Here is a 19114-nt window from a genome sequence, read left to right on the forward strand (position 1 = left end):
TGGGGGTCACTGCCTGTGCGGAATCTGCACATTCTCCCCATGTCTGCGTGGGTTTCCTCCGGGTGCTCCGGTTTCCTCTCAGTCCAAAGATGTGCGGGTTAGGTGGATTGGCCGTGCTAAATTAACCCTAGTGTCAGAGGGGTTAGCACGGTGGGATGTGTGAGGTTGCGGGAGTGGAGCCTGGGTGGGATTGTGGTCGGTGTAGACTCGATGGGCTGAATGGCCTCCTTCTGCGCTGTAGGATTCAATGAAAATCTATGAAATCTATGACAGGGTAACAGCGGTGAATTGAGCTTTGTCCTTCCAAATGCTCAGTCATCTCCTCTTTGATGATTGATTCCAGCAATTTCCCCAGCTCAGAGGTCAAGCTAACCGGCCTATAGTTCCCAACTTTCTGACTCTCTCCCTTTTTGAATAGGGTGCGCCAAATTAGCATGTTTCCATTCCACTGGGATCTTACCGGGATCCAAGGAATTTTGAAATATCACAACCAATGCATCCACTCTCTCTGCTGCCGCCTCCTTTAATACCCTAGGGTGCAGGCCATCAGGTCCCGGAAACTTATCTGCCTTTAATCCCATTAGTTTATTCAATACCTCGGGCGGCATGGACAAGTTGGGCCGAAGGGCCTGTTTCCATGCTGTAAACCTCATTGACTCTGTGACCCTATGACCTTCTCCCTGGTGATGGTTATTGCACCAAGTTGCTCTGCGTTAACTGCAGCTTTTGGAAAATCTTCATCATTCTCTACCGTGAAGACAGAGGCAAAATATTGGTTTTGTGTCTTCACCAGCTCAGTGTTCCCCATTCCTCACCAATACCGTCTGCTAAAGGACCAACATTTACTTCAGCTGATCTTTTCCACTTCATCTACTTATAGAAACTTTCAGTATCTGTGTTTATGTTTTCTGCTAGTTTCGTTTCGTAGTTCACCTCAGCTCTTTTCATCTTATTTTTAGTAGTCTTTTGCTGAACAGTAAATTCTCCCAGTCCTCCAGCTAGCTTTTGCAGTTTGGTATGCCCTAGTTTTTTGCCTTTATGACTTCCTTAAGTCACAGCGGTGGGTCATGAGTTTGTGGGACACTCTTCCCAGACGCAGGGTCATTGAATATTTTTTTTAACCGCAGAGATGGATATATTCTCAATGAAAAGGGGGTCAAAGGTCATCAGGGGTAGCAGTGAATGTGGAGTCCAGGTCACAGCCAATTCAGCCATGATCTTACTGCATGGCGGACCAGAATCGACTTGCCAATTTCATCTCCTCATTCGTATGCATGTTTATCTGTTTGCCAAACACCTTTTGGAAGTCTATGTACAGACACTACATCACCCTCATTAACCCTCATCCACAAAACTCAAGCACATTAATTAAATGCAATGTTCCCATAGCAAATCCTTGATGGGGGCGGCACAGTAGCGCAGTGGTTGGCACCGGTGCCTCACAGCGCCAGGGACCTGGGTTCAATTCCCGGCTTGGGTCACTGTCTGTGTGGAGTCTGCACGTTCTCCCCGTGTCTGTGTGGGTTTCCTCCGGATGCTCCGGTTTCCTCCCACGGTCCAAAGATGTGCAGGTTAGGTGGATTGGCCATGCTAACTTGTCCCTTAGTGTGGGGGGGGGGGGACTAACAGGGGTTACGTGGGGTTACAGGGAAAACGATCTGGATAAGATTGCTGTCGGTGCAGGCTCGATGGGCCGAATGGCCTCCTTCTGCCCCGTAGGGATTCTATGATTCCACCTAACCCTTGAGTGTGGGAGGAAACCGGAGCACCCGGAGGAAACCCACACAGACACGGGGAGAACGTGCAGACTCCGCACAGACAGAGACCCGAGGCTGGAATCGAACCCGGGAACCTGGCGCTGTGAGGCAATAGCGCTAACCACTGTGTCACTGTGTATCTACCTGCAAATCCTTTACCACCCAACACCCAACACCCACACTCCCCCGGCACCAAACCGCTGCTGTTCATGAGCTACTGGGAGCGGTTGTTGCCCTCAGCGCTGTCCGTGTTAGAGGTCAGGGCATTCTTCAGGGCCTTCATGCCCACGCTCTTCTGGAAGGTCTCCGTGGCAAAGTAGTAGGCGAGGGGGTCGAGGACGGCGTTGAAGCAGGCCAGGGTGATGGTGACGCGGTAGCTGGCAGACAGGGGCGAACCCTGCTCTTCGATCGGATGGAAGTAGTAGAGAAGAAGCACCGTGTGGTAAGGCAGGAAACAGATGATGAATATCACCACGTTGGCCAGAACCATGTTGCGGATCTTGCGCCAGTCAATGTAGTCCATGCGGGTGGCGGTGCTTCGCCGCACCCCCCTCAGGAGGGCGAGCGAGCACACCAAGATGGTGGCCAGTGGGATGCCGTAGCCAATCAGCAGGGTGGGCACCAGCGTCACGTGGTTGGTGACGTAGATGGGGTCCTTGTCGAAGCAGTTGCGGCAGGAGTCATTGGAGGACTTCTTGATGAGGAGGTAAGGGGGGATGCTGGCGCCCACCACCAGCACCCAGATGCCGGTGCTGAACCACACGGCCAACTTGCGCAGCTCGTTGAGCCTGGACTTCATGGGGAAGCAGATGGCCACGCAGCGGTCCAGGCTGATACAGGTCAGGAAGAAAATGCTTCCGTACATGTTGACCAGGAAGATGAGGCCATTGAGCTCACACAGCAGCGGCGGGAGCTGAGGCCGGCTGGTGTAGTACCAGATGCGGATTGGCAGGGAGGTGACCAGCAACAGGTCGCTGCAGGCCAGGTTCTTCATGTAGACGGTGGTTTGCGAGCGGATTTTGGTGAAACGGAAGAAAAAGACCAGAGCCAGCACGTTGAAGAGCAGCCCAAACAGGAAGATGAAACTGAAGGCTGTCGCGTAGATGGGGTCCGTCCAGGGCTTGGCCTTTGTGCAGTTGCCGTTGGCGTCCACCATCCTGTCGGAGGGCTCCGGCAATCTCCAGAGTCGAGAATTGCCTGCAAGAAGGGGGGACAAAGAAAAAAGGAGGTGAGTTTGAAGCAATTGGCCATTCAGCTCTCTCAGCCCGAAACATGCTCCCCCACGAAACATCGATCACCCAGCCCCCTTCATTCCCCCAATACCGAGCCTAGTACGGTCCTCTCTGCTGGATCGGCCATCTTTGGACGGTGTGGCGGCACGATGGCACAATGGTTAGCACTGCTGCCTCACAGCGAAAGGGACCCAGGTTCGATTCCCGGCTCGGGTGACAGTGCAGAGTCTGCACGTTCTCCCCGTGTCTGCGTGGGTTTCCTCCGGGTGCTCCGGTTTCCTCCCACAGTCCAAAGATGTGCGGGTTAGGTGGATTGGCCATGCTAAATCGCACCTCAGTGTCAGCAGATTAGGGGGGTAAATATGTGGGATTACGGGGATAGGACAGGACTTAAGTGAGATTGTTGTTGGTGCAGACTCGATGGGCCAAATGGCCTCCTTCTGCGCTGTAGGGATTCTATGATTCACTTTCCATATTCACCATGGCTCTCTAATCATTTATCAAACATTGGCACCACACAAATGCCAGGCAATGACCATCACCAATAGAATCCTGACAGTGCACAAGGAGGTCACTTCGCCCATCGAGTCTGCACCGACTACAATCCCACCCAGGCCCTATCCACGTAACCCCTCATATTTACCCTGCTAAGTCCCAAACCTGCACATCTTTGGACTGTGGGAGGAAACCGGAGCACCCAGGCGAAATCCACGCAGGCACGGGGAGAACGTGCAAACTCCGCATAGACAGTCACCCAAGTCCAGAATTGAACCCAGGACCCTGACGCTGTGAGGCAGCAGTTCTAACCACTGTGCCACACCGTGCCACCCTTTGACATTCAATACTGTAACCATCACTGAATCCCCCCACTGTCAACATCCTGGGGGTTACCATTGACCAGAAGCTCAACTGGACTCAACACATAAACACAGTGGCTACAAGAGCAGTTCAGAGGCTGGGAATACTGCGGCGAGTAACTCACCCCCTGACTGCCCAAATCCTATCCACCACCTACAAGGCACAAGTCAGGAGTGTGATGGAATACTCCCCACTTGCCTGAATGGGTGCAGCTCCAAAAACACTCGAGAAGCTCGACACCATCCAGGACAAAGCAGCCCCGCTTGATTGGCACCCCATCCACAAACATCCACTCCCTCCACCACCGACGCTCAGTAGCAGCAGTGTGTACCATCTACAAGATGCACTGCAGCAATTCACCAAAGATCCTTAGACATCTGTAAAAGTTAGTGAGAGTTGTAGCTGACATGCCAAATTTCCTTAGCCATCTGGTGGGCTTTCTTAACTGTCGTGTCGGCTTGGGGGACCAGGACAGGTTGTTGATGATCTGGACACCTAGAAACCTGAAGCGCTTGATCATTTCAACTCCACCCCTGTTGATGTGAAAAGGAGCATGTTCTCCACTACGCTTCCAGAAGTTGTTGACTATCTCTTTGTTTGAGCTCAGGGAGGGCAAGGGGGAGAGGAAAGAGACTGGAGATGGAAGCAAGATCAGGATGGGGGGGCGGAGGGAGAGCCTCAGAGGCAGTATGAACCAATGGCCCAAGAACAGAGAGGGAACTGGCAGAGGCAACTGATCACGTAAAGTCATAGAGTCATCGAAGTTTACAGCATGGAAACAGGCCCTTCAGCCCAACTTGTCCATGCCGCCCAGTGTTTAGTATTAAGCTAGTCCCAATTGTTCGTGTTTTTCTAAAGTTTATTTATTAGTGTCACAGGTAGGCTGACATTAACACTGCAATGAAGTTACTATGAAAATCCCCTAGTCGCCACACTCCAGCGCCTGTTCGGGTAACTGAGGGAGAATTTAGCATGGCCAATGCACCCTAACCAGCACATCTTCCAGACTGTGGGAGGAAACTGGAGCACCCGGAGGAAACCCACGCAGACACAGGGGAGAACGTGCAGACTCCACACAGACAGTGACCCAAGCCGGGAATCGAACCCGAGTCCCTGGCGCTGTGAGGCAGCAGTGCTAACCACTGTGCCTCCCCCATTTGGCCCCGTATGCCTCTGTACCAATCTTACCCATGTAACTGTCGAAATGCTTTTAAATAGTTTGAACTAATTTTAATAATTTTCACATTGTCTGAAATAGTGCCGTAATAATGGCTCAGAGGGAATATGAACCAATGGCCCAAGAACAGAGAGGGAGCTGGCAGAGGCTGCTGAACTTGACAAATACCATGGGTGACATGTACATTGCGTGTGTGCAGAAATACATGCTGACTCATTTTGAGACAAAAAGATCTCTGCGGCTTTGTAAAGCCAAAAGGTGCAATCAGCCATCCATAAGTTACCTCACGAAAGAACCACAGGATGTGTGATCTATCTATCGACGCAACTCCCCCAGTCCCTCGCTTCCCCCTTACTCTCTCAAGCATCAGTGATAGACCATTTGACTCCAAACAGGTGGGAAACTGATAAAACATTTGTGACATCTAAACTGTAAAGGATGTTTAAAAAAGGTTCCAAAAGAAATCCGGGAAATTATCGGCCAGTAAGTTTGACGTCGGTGGTGGGCAAGTTATTGGAAGGTGTGATAAGGGATAGGATCTACAAATATTTGGACAGACAGGGACTTATTAGAGAGAGTCAACATGGCTTTGTGCGTGGTAGGTCATGTTTGACCAATCTATTAGAGTTTTTTGAGGAGGTTACCAGGAAAGTGGATGAAGGGAAGGCGGTGGATGTTGTCTACCTGGATTTCAGCAAGGCCTTTGACAAGGTCCCTCATGGGAGGTTAGTTAGGAAGGTTCAGTCGCTAGGTATACATGGGGAGGTAGTAAATTGTATTAGACACTGGCTCAATGGAAGAAGCCAGAGAGTGGTTGTGGAGGATTGCTTCTCTGAGTGGAGGCCTGTGACTAGTGGTGTGCCGCAGGGATCAGTGTTGGGTCCATTGTTGTTTGTCATCTATATCAATGATCTGGATGATAATGTGGTCAATTGGATCAGCAAGTTTGCTGATGATACAAAGATTGGAGGTGTAGTGGACAGTGAGGAAGGTTTTCAAAGCTTGCAGAGGGATTTGGACCAACTAGAAAAATGGGCTGAAAAATGGCAAATGGAATTTAATGCAGACAAGTGTGAGATATTGCACATTGGAAGGACAAACCAAAGTAGAATGTACATGGTAAATGGTAGGACTCTGAAGAGTGCAGTTGAACAGAGGGATCTGGGAATACAGGTACAGAATTCCCTAAAAGTGACGTCACAGGTGGATAGGGTCGTAAAGAGTGCCTTTGGTACATTGGCCTTTATAAATCGGAGTATCGAGTATAAAAGTTGGAGTGTTATGGTAAGGTTATATAAGGCATTGGTGAGGCCGAATTTGGAGTATTGTGTACAGTTTTGGTCACCTAGTTACAGGAAGGATGTAAATAAGGTTGAAAGAGTGCAGAGAAGGTTCACAAGGATGTTGCCGGGACTTGAGAAGCTGAGTTACAGAGAGAGATTGAATAGGTTGGGACTTTATTCCCTAGCGTAGAAGATTGAGGGGAGATTTGATTGAGGTGTATAAGATTTTGATGGGTATAGATAGAATGAATGCAAGCAGGCTTTTTCCGCTGAGGCTAGGGGAGCAAAAAACAAGGGGGCATGGGTTAAGGGTGAAAGGAGAAAAGTTTAAAGGGAATATTAGGGGGGGCTTCTTCACGCAGAGAGTGGTGGGAGTGTGGGATGAGCTGCCGGATAAAGTGGTAAATGCGGGGTCACTTTTAACATTTAAGAAAAACTTGGACGGGCTCATGGATGAGAGGGGTGTGGAGGGATCGGGTCCAAGTGCAGGTCAGTGGGACTAGGCAAAAAATGGTTCGGCACAGCCAAGAAGGGCCAAAAGGCCTGTTTCTGAGCTGTAATTTTCTATGATGTAGCCCAATCGGAGAGAGAGGGAACTTCCATCTTGGAAGTTCAGTTTACCCTCCTCCAGAACCATCCAGAAAGCAAAGAAGAAATCTTGAAGTTGGGTGGCATCTCTGCAAGCAGGGAATGCATGTCCGAGAGAGAGGAAGCCAGCTGGTGTATCACAGAGAGTTTCAATAGGCTGATCTATTGATAAGTGGAAAAGTGGATAAGTGGAAAAGTGAATCATGTGGAGGACGGAGAAGATCTGCAGAGAGATTTGGACAGGCTGAGTGAGTGGGCGAGGATATGACAAATGGAGTATAACGTTGAGAAATGCGAGGTTATACACTTTGGAGGAAATAATAACAAATGGGATTCCTATCTCAATGGAAACAAATTAAAACATGCTACCGTGCAAAGGGACCTGGGGGTCCTTGTGCATGAGACGCAAAAGCCCAGTCTGCAGGTACAACAGGTGATCAAGAAGGCAAATGGGATGTTGGCCTATATCGCGAGGGGGATAGAATATAAAAGCAGGGATGTCTTGATGCACCTGTACAGGGCATTGGTGAGGCCGCAGCTGGAATACTGTGTGCAGTATTGGTCCCCTTATATGAGGAAGGATATATTGGCATTGGAGGGAGTGCAGAGAAGGTTCACCAGGTTGATACCGGAGATGAGGGGTTTGGATTATGAGGAGAGGCTGAGGAGATTGGGTTTGTACTCGTTGGAGTTTAGGAGGATGAGGGGGGATCTTATGGAGACTTATAAGATAATGCGGGGGCTGGATAGGGTGGAGGCGGAGAGATTCTTTCCACTTAGTAAGGAAGATAAAACTAGAGGACACAGTCTCAAAATAAAGGGGGGTCGGTTTAAGACAGAGTTGAGGAGGAACTTCTTCTCCCAGAGGGTGGTGAATCTCTGGAATTCTCTGCCCACTGAGGTGGTGGAGGCTACCTCGCTGAATATGTTTAAAGCGCGGATGGATGGATTCCTGATCGGTAAGGGAATTAAGGGTTATGGGGATCAGGCGGGTAAGTGGTACTGATCCACGTCAGATCAGCCATGATCTTATTTAATGGCGGGGCAGGCTCGAGGGGCTAGATGGCCTACTCCTGCTCCTATTTCTTATGTTCATATGTTCTTATGTTCTTATCTCTGCTTGTTCTGAAGCACCACTTGTCAGGTACTGACAGACCTGCGACAGCCTCTGCACCCCCTCATCACCAAGAATCTCACTCCCACCTCCTACCCACCATACATCAGCCATTATTCCTCAGGGTTTCACCACAGCTCGTGCTCCCTTTGACAACCCACTCACAGACGGATATTGCAATAGGGCGGCACGGTGGCACAGTGGTTAGTACTGCTGCCTCACTGCGCCAGGGACCCGGGTTCGATTCCCAGTTTGGGTCACTGTCTGTGTGGAGCTTGACCCTCTGACAGTGCGGCACTCCCTCAGTACTGACCCTCTGACAGTGCGGCACTCCCTCAGCACTGAGCCTCTGACAGTGCGGCACTCCCTCAGTACTGACCCTCTGACAGTGCGTCACTCCCTCAGCACTGACCCTCTGACAGTGCGGCGCTCCCTCAGCACTGACCCTCTGACAGAGCGGCACTCCCTCAGCACTGACCCTCTGACAGTGCGGCACTCCCTCAGCACTGACCCTCTGACAGTGCGGCGCTCCCTCAGCACTGACCCTCTGACAGTGTGGCACTCCCTCAGCACTGACCCTCTGACAGTGCGGCACTCCCTCAGTACTGACCTACTGACAGTGCGGCACTCCCTCAGCACTGACCCTCTGACAGTGCGGCGCTCCCTCAGCACTGACCCTCTGACAGAGCGGCACTCCCTCAGCACTGACCCTCTGACAGTGCGGCACTCCCTCAGCACTGACCCTCTGACAGTGCGGCGCTCCCTCAGCACTGACCCTCTGACAGTGTGGCACTCCCTCAGCACTGACCCTCTGACAGTGCGGCACTCCCTCAGCACTGACCCTCTGACAGTGCGGCACACCCTCAGCACTGACCCTCTGACAGTGCGGCATTTCCTCAGTACTGACCCTCTGACAGTGCAGCACTCCCTCAGCACTGACCCTCTGACAGTGCGGCGCTCCCTCAGCACTGACCCTCTGACAGTGCGGCACTCCCTCAGCACTGAACCTCTGACAGTGCGGCATTTCCTCAGTACTGACCCTCTGACAGTGCAGCGCTCCCTCAGCACTGACCCTCTGACAGTGCAGCACTCCCTCAGCACTGACCCTCTGACAGTGCGGCGCTCCCTCAGCACTGACCCTCTGACAGTGCGGCACTCCCTCAGCACTGACCCTCTGACAGTGTGGCACTCCCTCAGCACTGACCCTCTGACAGTGCGGCACTCCCTCAGCATTGACCCTCTGACAGTGCGGCATTTCCTCAGTACTGACCCTCTGACAGTGCAGCACTCCCTCAGCACTGACCCTCTGATAGTGCGGCACTCCCTCAGCACTGACCCTCTGACAGTGCGGCGCTCCCTCAGCACTGACCCTCTGACAGTGCAGCACTCCCTCAGCACTGACCCTCTGACAGTGCGGCACTCCCTCAGCACTGACCCTCTGACAGTGCGGCGCTCCCTCAGCACTGACCTACTGACAGTGCGGCACTCCCTCAGCACTGACCCTCTGACAGTGCGGCACTCCCTCAGCACTGACCCTCTGAAAGTGCGGCACTCCCTCAGTACTGACCCTCTGACAGTGCGGCACTCCCTCAGCACTGACCTTCTGACAGTGCGGCACTCCCTCAGCACTCACCCTCTGACAGTGCGGCACTCCCTCAGTACTGACCCTCTGACCGTGCGGCACTCCCTCAGCACTGACCCTCTGACAGCGTGGCGCTTCCACAGTGCTGGCACTACGAATATTAGACTGGAGTATGGGCTCAAGTGGGACTTTAACCCAGAACTTTCTGACCCAGAACTTTCTGACGCAGACTCGATGGGCCGAATGGCCTCCTTCTGCACTGTAGTGTTTCTATGATTTCTGTGATTCTATGAGATGTGAAGCAGTCTGGAATTGTGGAATGAACACTGTGCACAGAATTGAAATAATCAGATTTCAACTCAGGCCCCAGTTCAGTAGTGGTGCTGCTAATTGGAACTGCCGAGAGCGATTGATGTACACATCGTCCCACTGAATCCCTGTCATCAGAGTATCACATGGAACAAAATAGGGCCAATTACAATTCAACAGTAAAGAAACCAGTTCTGCAGAAGATTCATATTCCAACTCTCTGTCATTGAGCGGTACAGTGGTTGGAACTGCTGCCTCACAGCACCAGAACTGGGTTCAGTTCCAGGTCACTGTCTGTGTAGAATCTGCACGTTCTCCCCATGTCTGCGTGGGTTTCCTCCAGGTGCTCCGGTTTCCTCCAACAGTCCAAAGATGTGTAGTTTAAGAGAATTGGCCATGCTAAAATTGCCCCTTCGTGTCCAAAGATGTGTAGGTTAGGTAGATTGGCCATGGTAAATGCGCGGGTTCGTGGGATGGAGCAGGGGGGTGGGATTAACCCTCTTTTGACGAGACTCTGCAGCTTGGATGGGCTGAATGAGCTCCTGTAGGGATTTGATGGATTCTATGATCTCTGTTCCTGCCCCCAACCGCACCCTCCCACCCCCCCCCCCCCCCCCACTTCCCCCTTTTAAAGCTGTAACATTCTGTTTAGATTACATCCCTGTCACTCTTCAGAACAAAACACACGGTTTTACATGACATCCTGGCTAAGTGGCACTTGCCAATTTCATGAGGCTTTTACCTGTCCTCCTGAAGTCTGTGATATTCTCCCTGACTCTCTGCGAGTTTCAGAATGTTACCCTGTGTATCCAATGTTGATCCGTGTCAAAATGAACGGTGGTCCCGCTGTGTACTTCCTTTCATTGTGAACAACAGCTCTTCATCCTGAATCGCTGCTTTCTCATTCTTCAAAATGATTCTTCATGACTCCCTCAGCCCCCACCTGTGCTGCCAATGCCCCTTCCATTTGTTGAGCTTAAATTTTAAGCTAACAAGTTGCATTGTGAAAGATTATCAAATGCCTTTTGATCGTCCAGGCCTAAATGGTCTACCCTGTATCCTCAGACCGTCACCTCTGGTTCTGGACACCCGTCACCATCGGGAACCTCCTTCCTGCATCTACACTCTCTGTTTCTGTTATAGTTTTATAGGTTTCGATGAGATTCCCCCCTCTTCAAAACTCCAGCGAATGTCTGCGTGGGTTTCCTCCGGGTGCTCTGGTTTCCTCCCACAGTCCAAAGATGGACTTCAACCCAGATAAATGCGTCGTGGTCCACTTTGGCAGGTCAAATGGGATGAAGGAGTACAATATAAAGGGAAAGTACTGTAGAGGATCAGAAGGACCTTGGGGTCAGGGTCCATAGGAGTCTAAAATCGGCCCCGCAGGTGGAGGAGGTGGTTAAGAAGGCGTATGGTGTGCTGGCCTTTATCAATCGAGGAGTCTAGGGATAATGATGCAGCTATATAAGACCCTCGTCAGACCCCACTTGGAGTACTGTGCTCAGTTCTGGTCGCCTCATTACAGGAAGGATGTGGAAAAGATTGAAAGGGTGCAGAGGAGATTTACAAGGATGTTGCCTGGATTGAGTGGCATGCCTTATGAGGATAGGCTGAGGGAGCTCAGTCTTTTCTCCTTGGAGAGACGAAGGATGAGAGGAGACCTAATAGAGGTGTATAAGATGTTGAGAGGCATAGATCGGGTGGACTCTGAGGCTTTTTCCCAGGGTGGAAATGGCTGCTACGAGAGGACACAGGTTTAAGGTGCTGGGCGGTAGGTACAGGGGAGATGTTCGAGGGAAGTTTTTCACACAGAGGGTGGTGGGCGAGTGGAATCGGCTGCCGTCAGTGGTGGTGGAGGCGAACTCAATAGGGTCTTTTAAGAGACTCCTGGATGAGTACATGGAGCTTAATAGGATGGAGGGTTATATGTAGGTCTAGAAGGTAGGGATGAGTTCGGCACAACTTGTGGGGCCGAAGGTCCTGTTTGTGCTGTAGTTTTTCTATGTTCTATGTTCTATGTGCAGGTTAGGTAGTTTGGCCATACTAATGATTAATAATGAATTTCTAATGTGAACAGTTGGGGTCCGAGCACATATTGTATATTAATGATCTGGAAGAGGGAACTGGATGTATTACCTCCAAATTTGCAGATGATACACAGTTGGGTGGGAGGGTGAGCTGTGAGGAGGATGCAGAGATGCTCCAGTGTGGTTTGGACAGGCTGAGTGTGTGGGTATCTGCATGACAGGGGCAGCATGATGTGAATAAATGTGAGGTCATCCACCTTGGGAGCAATAATCGGAAGACAGATTATTACTTGAATGAGTGAAAATTGAGAGAGGAGGATACTTGGTTTCAAATGGTTTTTGCTCTTATTTCTTTTCAACTCTTATTATTTAAGAAATATGTCGAGCCTACACTGACAATAATCCCACTCAGGCCCTATCGCCATAACCGCTGCTAAGGGGGTGGATGGGGGTGGATGGGGGCAAGGCAGTGGACGTGGTATATATGGATTTTAGTAAGGCGTTTGATAAGGTTCACCATGGTAGGCTTCTGCAGAAAATGCAGATGTATGGGATTGGGGGTGATCTAGGAAATTGGATCAGGAATTGGCTAGCGGATAGGAAACAGAGGGTGGTGGTTGATAGTAAATATTCATCATGGAGTGCGGTTACAAGTGGTGTACCTCAGGGATCTGTTTTGGGGCCACTGCTGTTTGTAATATTTATTAATGATCTGGATGAGGGTATAGTTGGGTGGATTAGCAAATTTGCTGATGACACCAAAGTCGGTGGTGTGGTAGACAGTGAGGAAGGGTGTCGTAGTTTGCAGGAAGACTTAGACAGGTTGCAAAGTTGGGCCGAGAGGTGGCGGATGGAGTTTAATGCGGAGAAGTGTGAGGTAATTCACTTTGGTAGGAATAACAGATGTGTTGAGTATAGGGCTAACGGGAGGACTTTGAATAGTGTGGAGGAGCAGAGGGATCTAGGTGTATGTGTGCATAGATCCCTGAAAGTTGGGAATCAAGTAGATAAGGTTGTTAAGAAGGCATATGGTGTCTTGGCGTTTATTGGTAGGGGGATTGAATTTAGGAGTCGTAGCGTTATGTTGCAACTGTACACAACTCTGGTGCGGCCGCACTTGGAGTGCTGTGTGCAGTTCTGGTCCCCACATTACAGGAAGGATGTGGAGGCTTTGGAGAGGGTGCAGAGGAGGTTTACCAGGATGTTGCCTGGTATGGAGGGGAGATCCTATGAGGAGAGGCTGAGGGATTTGGGATTGTTTTCGCTGGAAAGGCGGCGGCTAAGAGGGGATCTTATTGAAACATATAAGATGATTAGAGGTTTAGATAGGGTGGATAGTGATAGCCTTTTTCCTCTGATGGAGAAATCCAGCACGAGGGGGCATGGCTTTAAATTGAGGGGGGGTAGTTATAGAACCGATGTCAGGGGTAGGTTCTTTACCCAGAGGGTGGTGAGGGATTGGAATGCCCTGCCAGCATCAGTTGTAAATGCGCCTAGTTTGGGGGCGTTTAAGAGATCCGTAGATAGGTTCATGGACGAAAATAAATTGGTTTAGGTTGGAGGGTCACAGTTTTTTTTTTTAACTGGTCGGTGCAACATCGTGGGCCGAAGGGCCTGTTCTGCGCTGTAATGTTCTATGTTCTATGTTCTATGTTCTAATTCCCCAGAAAACTAAGGGGCAATTTAGCATGGCCAATCCACCTAGCCTGCACAACTTTGGACATGATGTGGAGATGCCGGCGTTGGACTGGGGTAGGCACAGTAAGAAGTCTCACAACATCAGGTTAAAATCCAACAGGTTTATTTGGTAGCACAAGCTTTCGGAGTCTCGCTCCTTCTTCAGGTGAGTGAGGAGCTGTGTTTACAAACAGGGTATATACAGACACCAACTCAATTTACAAGATAATGGTTGGAATGCGAGTCTTTACAGGTAGTCAAGTATTTACAGGTACAGACAATGCGAGTGGAGAGAGGGTTAAGCACAGGTTAAAGAGATGTGTATTGTCTCCAGCCAGGACAGTTAGTGAGATTTTGCAAACCCAGGCAAGACGTGGACACGTTGAACACTCAGGGGCAATTTAGCATGGCCAATCCACCTGACATGCTCATCCTGGGACACTAGGCCAATTTTTGCTTGGCCAATCCACCTAAACGGCACATCTTATGTGGAACAAAGGGAACTTGGCGTGTTTGTCCACAGATCTCTGAAGGCAGAAGGGCATGCTAGTAGTGTGGTGAAAAAAGCACTTGCCTTTATCAATCGAGGCATACATTACAAAAGCAGGGAAGTCATGTTGAAGTTATACAGAACTTTGGTGAGGCCACAGCTAGAGCACTGTGTGTAGTTCTGGTCGCCACATTATAGGAAGGATGTGATTGCACTGGAGGGGGTGCAGAGGGGATTCACCAGGATGCTGCCTGGGACGGAGCATTTAAGTTATGAAGAGAGGTTGGATAGACTTGGGTTGTTTTCTCTGGAGCAGAGAAGACTGGGGGGCGACCTGATTGAGGTGTTCAAGATTATGAGGGACATGGACAGGGTGGATAAGGAGCAGCTGTTCCCCTTACTTGAAAGGTCAGTCACGAGGGGACATAGGTTCAAGGTGAGGATCAGGGGGGATGTGAGGAAAGACCTTTTTACCCAGAGGGTGGTGATGGTCTGGAATGCGCTGCCTGAGAGAGTGATGGAGGCGGGATGCCTCACATCCTTTAAAAAGTACCTGGATGAGCATTTGGCATGTCATAACATTCAGGGCTATGGGCCAAGTGCTGGTAGATGGGATTCGGTGGACGTTCAAGTGTTTTTAATGTGTCGGCATGGACTCGATGGGCTGAAGGGCCTGCTTTGCACTTCATGATTCTTTGGACTGTGGAAAGAAACCAAAGCCCCTGGAGGAAACCCACCCAGATAATCGCTGGATTTCAGAGGAATGAGGGGGGGATCTCAAAGAAACCTATAAAACTTCCTACAGGTGCTAGCGAGGAGAGGAATAGGGAGAGAGAGCAGTTAAACACGTGGCTACAGGAATGGTGCAGGAGGGAAGGATTCAGATACCTGGATAATTGGGGCTCATTCTGGGGTAGGTGGGACCTCTACAAACGGGATGGTCTTCACCTGGACCAATATCCTGGGGGTGGAAATTTGCGAATGCTCTTCGGGAGGGTTTAAACTGATTCGGCAGGGGAATGGAAACCTGAATTGTTGCTCCAGTGTACAGGAGGTTGAGAGTAGTGAGGTCATGAATAAGGTTTCAAGGTCGCAGGAGTGTACCGGCAGGCAGGAAGGCGGTTTGAAGTGTGTCTACTTCAACGCCAGAAGCATCCAGAATAAGGTGGGTGAACTTGCAGCATGGGTTGGTACCTGGGACTTCGATGTTGTGGCCATTTCGGAGACATGGATAGAGCAGGGACAGGAATGGTTGTTGCAGGTTCCGGGGTTTAGATGTTTCAGTAAGAGCAGGGAAGGTGGTAAAAGAGGGGGAGGTGTGGCATTGTTAGTCAAGGACAGTATTACGGTGGCAGAAAGGACGTATGATGAGGACTCGTCTACTGAGGTAGTTTGGGCTGAGGTTATGTCGTCATTGTCCACTGGAATAGTGCCAGAAGACTGGAGAATAGCAAACACTTTACTGAAATCCATATACACCACATCAACTGCTTTACCCTCATCCACCTCTTTGGTCACCTTCTCAAAGAACTCAATAAGGTTTGTGAGGCACGACCCGGGGAGTAGAGACAACCCTGGTAATTATAGACCGGTGAGCCTTACTTCCCTAACTGAGTCTTCACGTCTCATCTTTACATAAGTCTCCTTTTTCCTCTTCACAAGAGATTCAACTTCTTTCGTAAACCACGGTTCCCTCGCTCGACCACTTCCTCCCTGTCTGACAGGTACATACTTCTCAAGGACACGCAGTAGTTGTTCCTTGAACAAGCTCCACATTTCAAAGTTTTGGAAAGGATTATAAGAGATAGGATTTATAATCATCTCGAAAGGAACAATTTGATTAGGGATAGTCAATATGGTTTTGTGAAGGGTGGGTCGTGCCTCACAAACCTTATTGAGTTCTTTGAGAAGGTGACCAAAGAGGTGGATGAGGGTAAAGCAGTTGATGTGGTGTATATGGATTTCAGTAAAGTGTTTGATAAGGTTCCCGATGGTAGGCTATTGCAGAAAATACGAAGGCATGGGATTGAGGGTGATTTTGCGGTTTGGATCAGAAATTGGCTAGCTGTAAGCAGACAGAGGGTGGTGGTTGATGGGAAATATTCATCCTGGAGTTCAGTCACTAGTGGTGTACCGCAAGGATCTGTTTTGGAGCAACTGCTGTTTGTCATTTTTATAAATGACCTGGATGAGGGCGTAGAAGGCTGGGTTAGTAAATTTGCGGATGACACTCAAGTCTTACCTCTTCTCCTTGGAAAGACGGAGGATGAGGGGAGACTTAATAGAGGTGTATAAAATTATGAAAGGCATAGATAGGGTGAACGGTGGGAAGCTTTTCCCCGGGTCGGTGGTGACGTTCACGAGGGGTCATAGGTTCAAGGTGAAGGGGGGGAGGTTTAACACAGATATCAGAAGGACATATTTCACACAGAGGGTCGTGGGGGCCTGGAATGTGTTGCCGGGCAAGGTGGTGGAGGCGGACACACTGGGAACGTTTAAGACTTATCTAGACAGCTATATGAACGGAGTGGGAATGGAGGGATACAAAAGAGTGGTCTAGTTTGGACCAGGGAGCGGCGCGGGCTAATTGTTCCTGGTTCCTCGTTTCAAGGCTTCATTCTATGATCATCTTGCTGGTGCCAGTACAGAGTGAGACTGCGGATAGTTGGGAACCTGTCTCGGGGGCAGGGAATTCATATGGTGTTCGTGGAAGTGGAAATGACTAGGGTTGGGAAGCATTTTCCGATCGGGGCCATTGTGATCTCCTGGACTCGTTTCGATCGCCTCAGGGGGTCGGAGAGGAATTTCCCAGATTTTTTTTCCCCATATTGGCCCTGGGGTTTTTCACTCTGGGTTTTCGCCTCTCCCTGGAGATCACATGGTCTGGAATGGGGGGGTGGGGGTAAGTTAATAGGTTGTAATGAACAAAGCATCGTAGCTGTGAGGGACAGCTCGGTGGATAGGATATTGGTATGTAGATAGGCTGGAAAATTGGGCGGGGATCCTGGATTCAGGATTCAATCCTGGACCGGGGAGCGGCGCGGGCTTGGGGGGCCGAAGGGCCTGTTCCTGTGCTGTATTGTTCTTTGTTCTTTTGTTCTTTGTTCAGTGGAGTTGTGGACAGTGCGGAAGGATGTTGCAGGTTACAGAGGGGCATAGATAAGCTGCCGAGCTGGGCTGAGAGGTGGCAAATGGAGTTTAAAACGGAAAAGTGTGAGGTGATTCACTTTGGAAGGAGTAACAGGAATACAGGGTACTGGGCTAATGGTAAGATACTTGGTAGTGTGGATGAGCAGAGAAATCTCGGTGTCCATGTGCATAGATCCCGGAACGTTGGCACCCAGGTTGATAGGGTTGTTAAGAAGGCATACGGTGTGTTAGCTTTTATTGGTAGAGGGATTGAGTTTCGGAGCCATGATGTCATGTTGCAGCTGTACAAATCTCTGGTGCGGCCGCACTTGGAATAATGTGTAGAGTTCTGGTCGCCGCATTAGAACATAGAACATAGAACAGTACAGCACAGAACAGGCCCTTCGGCCCACGATGTTGTGCCGAGCTTTATCTGAAACCAAGATCAAGCTATCCCACTCCCTATCATCCTGGTGTGCTCCATGTGCCTATCCAATAACCGCTTAAATGTTCCTAAAGTGTCTGACTCCACTATCACTGCAGGCAGTCCATTCCACACCCCAACCACTCTCTGAGTAAAGAACCTACCTCGGACATCCTTCCTATATCTCCCACCATGAACCCAATAGTTATGCCCCCTTGTAATAGCTCCATCCACCCGAGGAAATAGTAGAACATAGAACATAGAACATTACAGCGCAGAACAGGCCCCTCGGCCCACGACGTTGCACCGACCAGTTAAAAAAAAAAAAACTGTGACCCTCCAACCTAAACCAATTTCTTTTCGTCCATGAACCTATCTACGGATCTCTTAAACGCCCCCAAACTAGGCGCATTTACTACTGATGCTGGCAGGGCATTCCAATCCCTCACCACCCTCTGGGTAAAGAACCTACCCCTGACATCGGTTCTATAACTACCCCCCCTCAATTTAAAGCCATGCCCCCTCGTGCTGGATTTCTCCATCAGAGGAAAAAGGCTATCACTATCCACCCTATCTAAACCTCTAATCATCTTATATGTTTCAATAAGATCCCCTCTTAGCCGCCGCCTTTCCAGCGAAAACAATCCCAAATCCCTCAGCCTCTCCTCATAGGATCTCCCCTCCATACCAGGCAACATCCTGGTAAACCTCCTCTGCACCCTCTCCAAAGCCTCCACATCCTTCCTGTAATGTGGGGACCAGAACTGCACACAGTACTCCAAGTGCGGCCGCACCAGAGTTGTGTACAGTTGCAACATAACGCTACGACTCCTAAATTCAATCCCCCTACCAATAAACGCCAAGACACCATATGCCTTCTTAACAACCTTATCTACTTGATTCCCAACTTTCAGGGATCTATGCACACATACACCTAGATCCCTCTGCTCCTCCACACTATTCAAAGTCCTCCCGTTAGCCCTATACTCAACACATCTGTTATTCCTACCAAAGTGAATTACCTCACACTTCTCCGCATTAAACTCCATCCGCCACCTCTCGGCCCAACTTTGCAACCTGTCTAAGTCTTCCTGCAGACTACGACACCCTTCCTCACTGTCTACCACACCACCGACTTTGGTGTCATCAGCAAATTTGCTAATCCACCCAACTATACCCTCATCCAGATCATTAATAAATATTACAAACAGCAGTGGCCCCAAAACAGATCCCTGAGGTACACCACTTGTAACCGCACTCCATGATGAATATTTACTATCAACCACCACCCTCTGTTTCCTATCCGCTAGCCAATTCCTGATCCAATTTCCTAGATCACCCCCAATCCCATACATCTGCATTTTCTGCAGAAGCCTACCATGGTGAACCTTATCAAACGCCTTACTAAAATCCATATATACCACGTCCACTGCCTTGCCCCCATCCACCTCCTTGGTCACTTTCTCA

General features: G+C 49.9%; 1 protein-coding gene across 2 annotated transcripts in view; it reads right to left on the bottom strand.

The window, feature by feature from the left end:
* Window positions 1–1343: 1343 nt before the first annotated feature.
* LOC144481754 (lysophosphatidic acid receptor 6) overlaps window positions 1344–19114 on the bottom strand; it is a 34161-nt gene continuing 16390 nt past the window's right edge. Inside the window, exons 1-2 of one of the 2 annotated variants that reach the window (XM_078200903.1) lie at window positions 5308–5374; window positions 1344–2954 (exon numbers count right to left, since the gene is read on the bottom strand). In XM_078200903.1, the coding sequence (XP_078057029.1) occupies window positions 1972–2913 (942 nt within the window). In that variant the 5' untranslated portion in view covers window positions 2914–2954; window positions 5308–5374 and the 3' untranslated portion in view covers window positions 1344–1971. Of the gene's footprint in view, window positions 2955–5307; window positions 5375–19114 lie in introns of those variants that run through there. The other variant, XM_078200902.1, reaches the window with a different exon arrangement.

The sequence above is a fragment of the Mustelus asterias genome, chromosome 31 (assembly GCF_964213995.1).
Source record: "Mustelus asterias chromosome 31, sMusAst1.hap1.1, whole genome shotgun sequence".
In the NCBI taxonomy this organism is placed as follows: domain Eukaryota; kingdom Metazoa; phylum Chordata; class Chondrichthyes; order Carcharhiniformes; family Triakidae; genus Mustelus; species Mustelus asterias.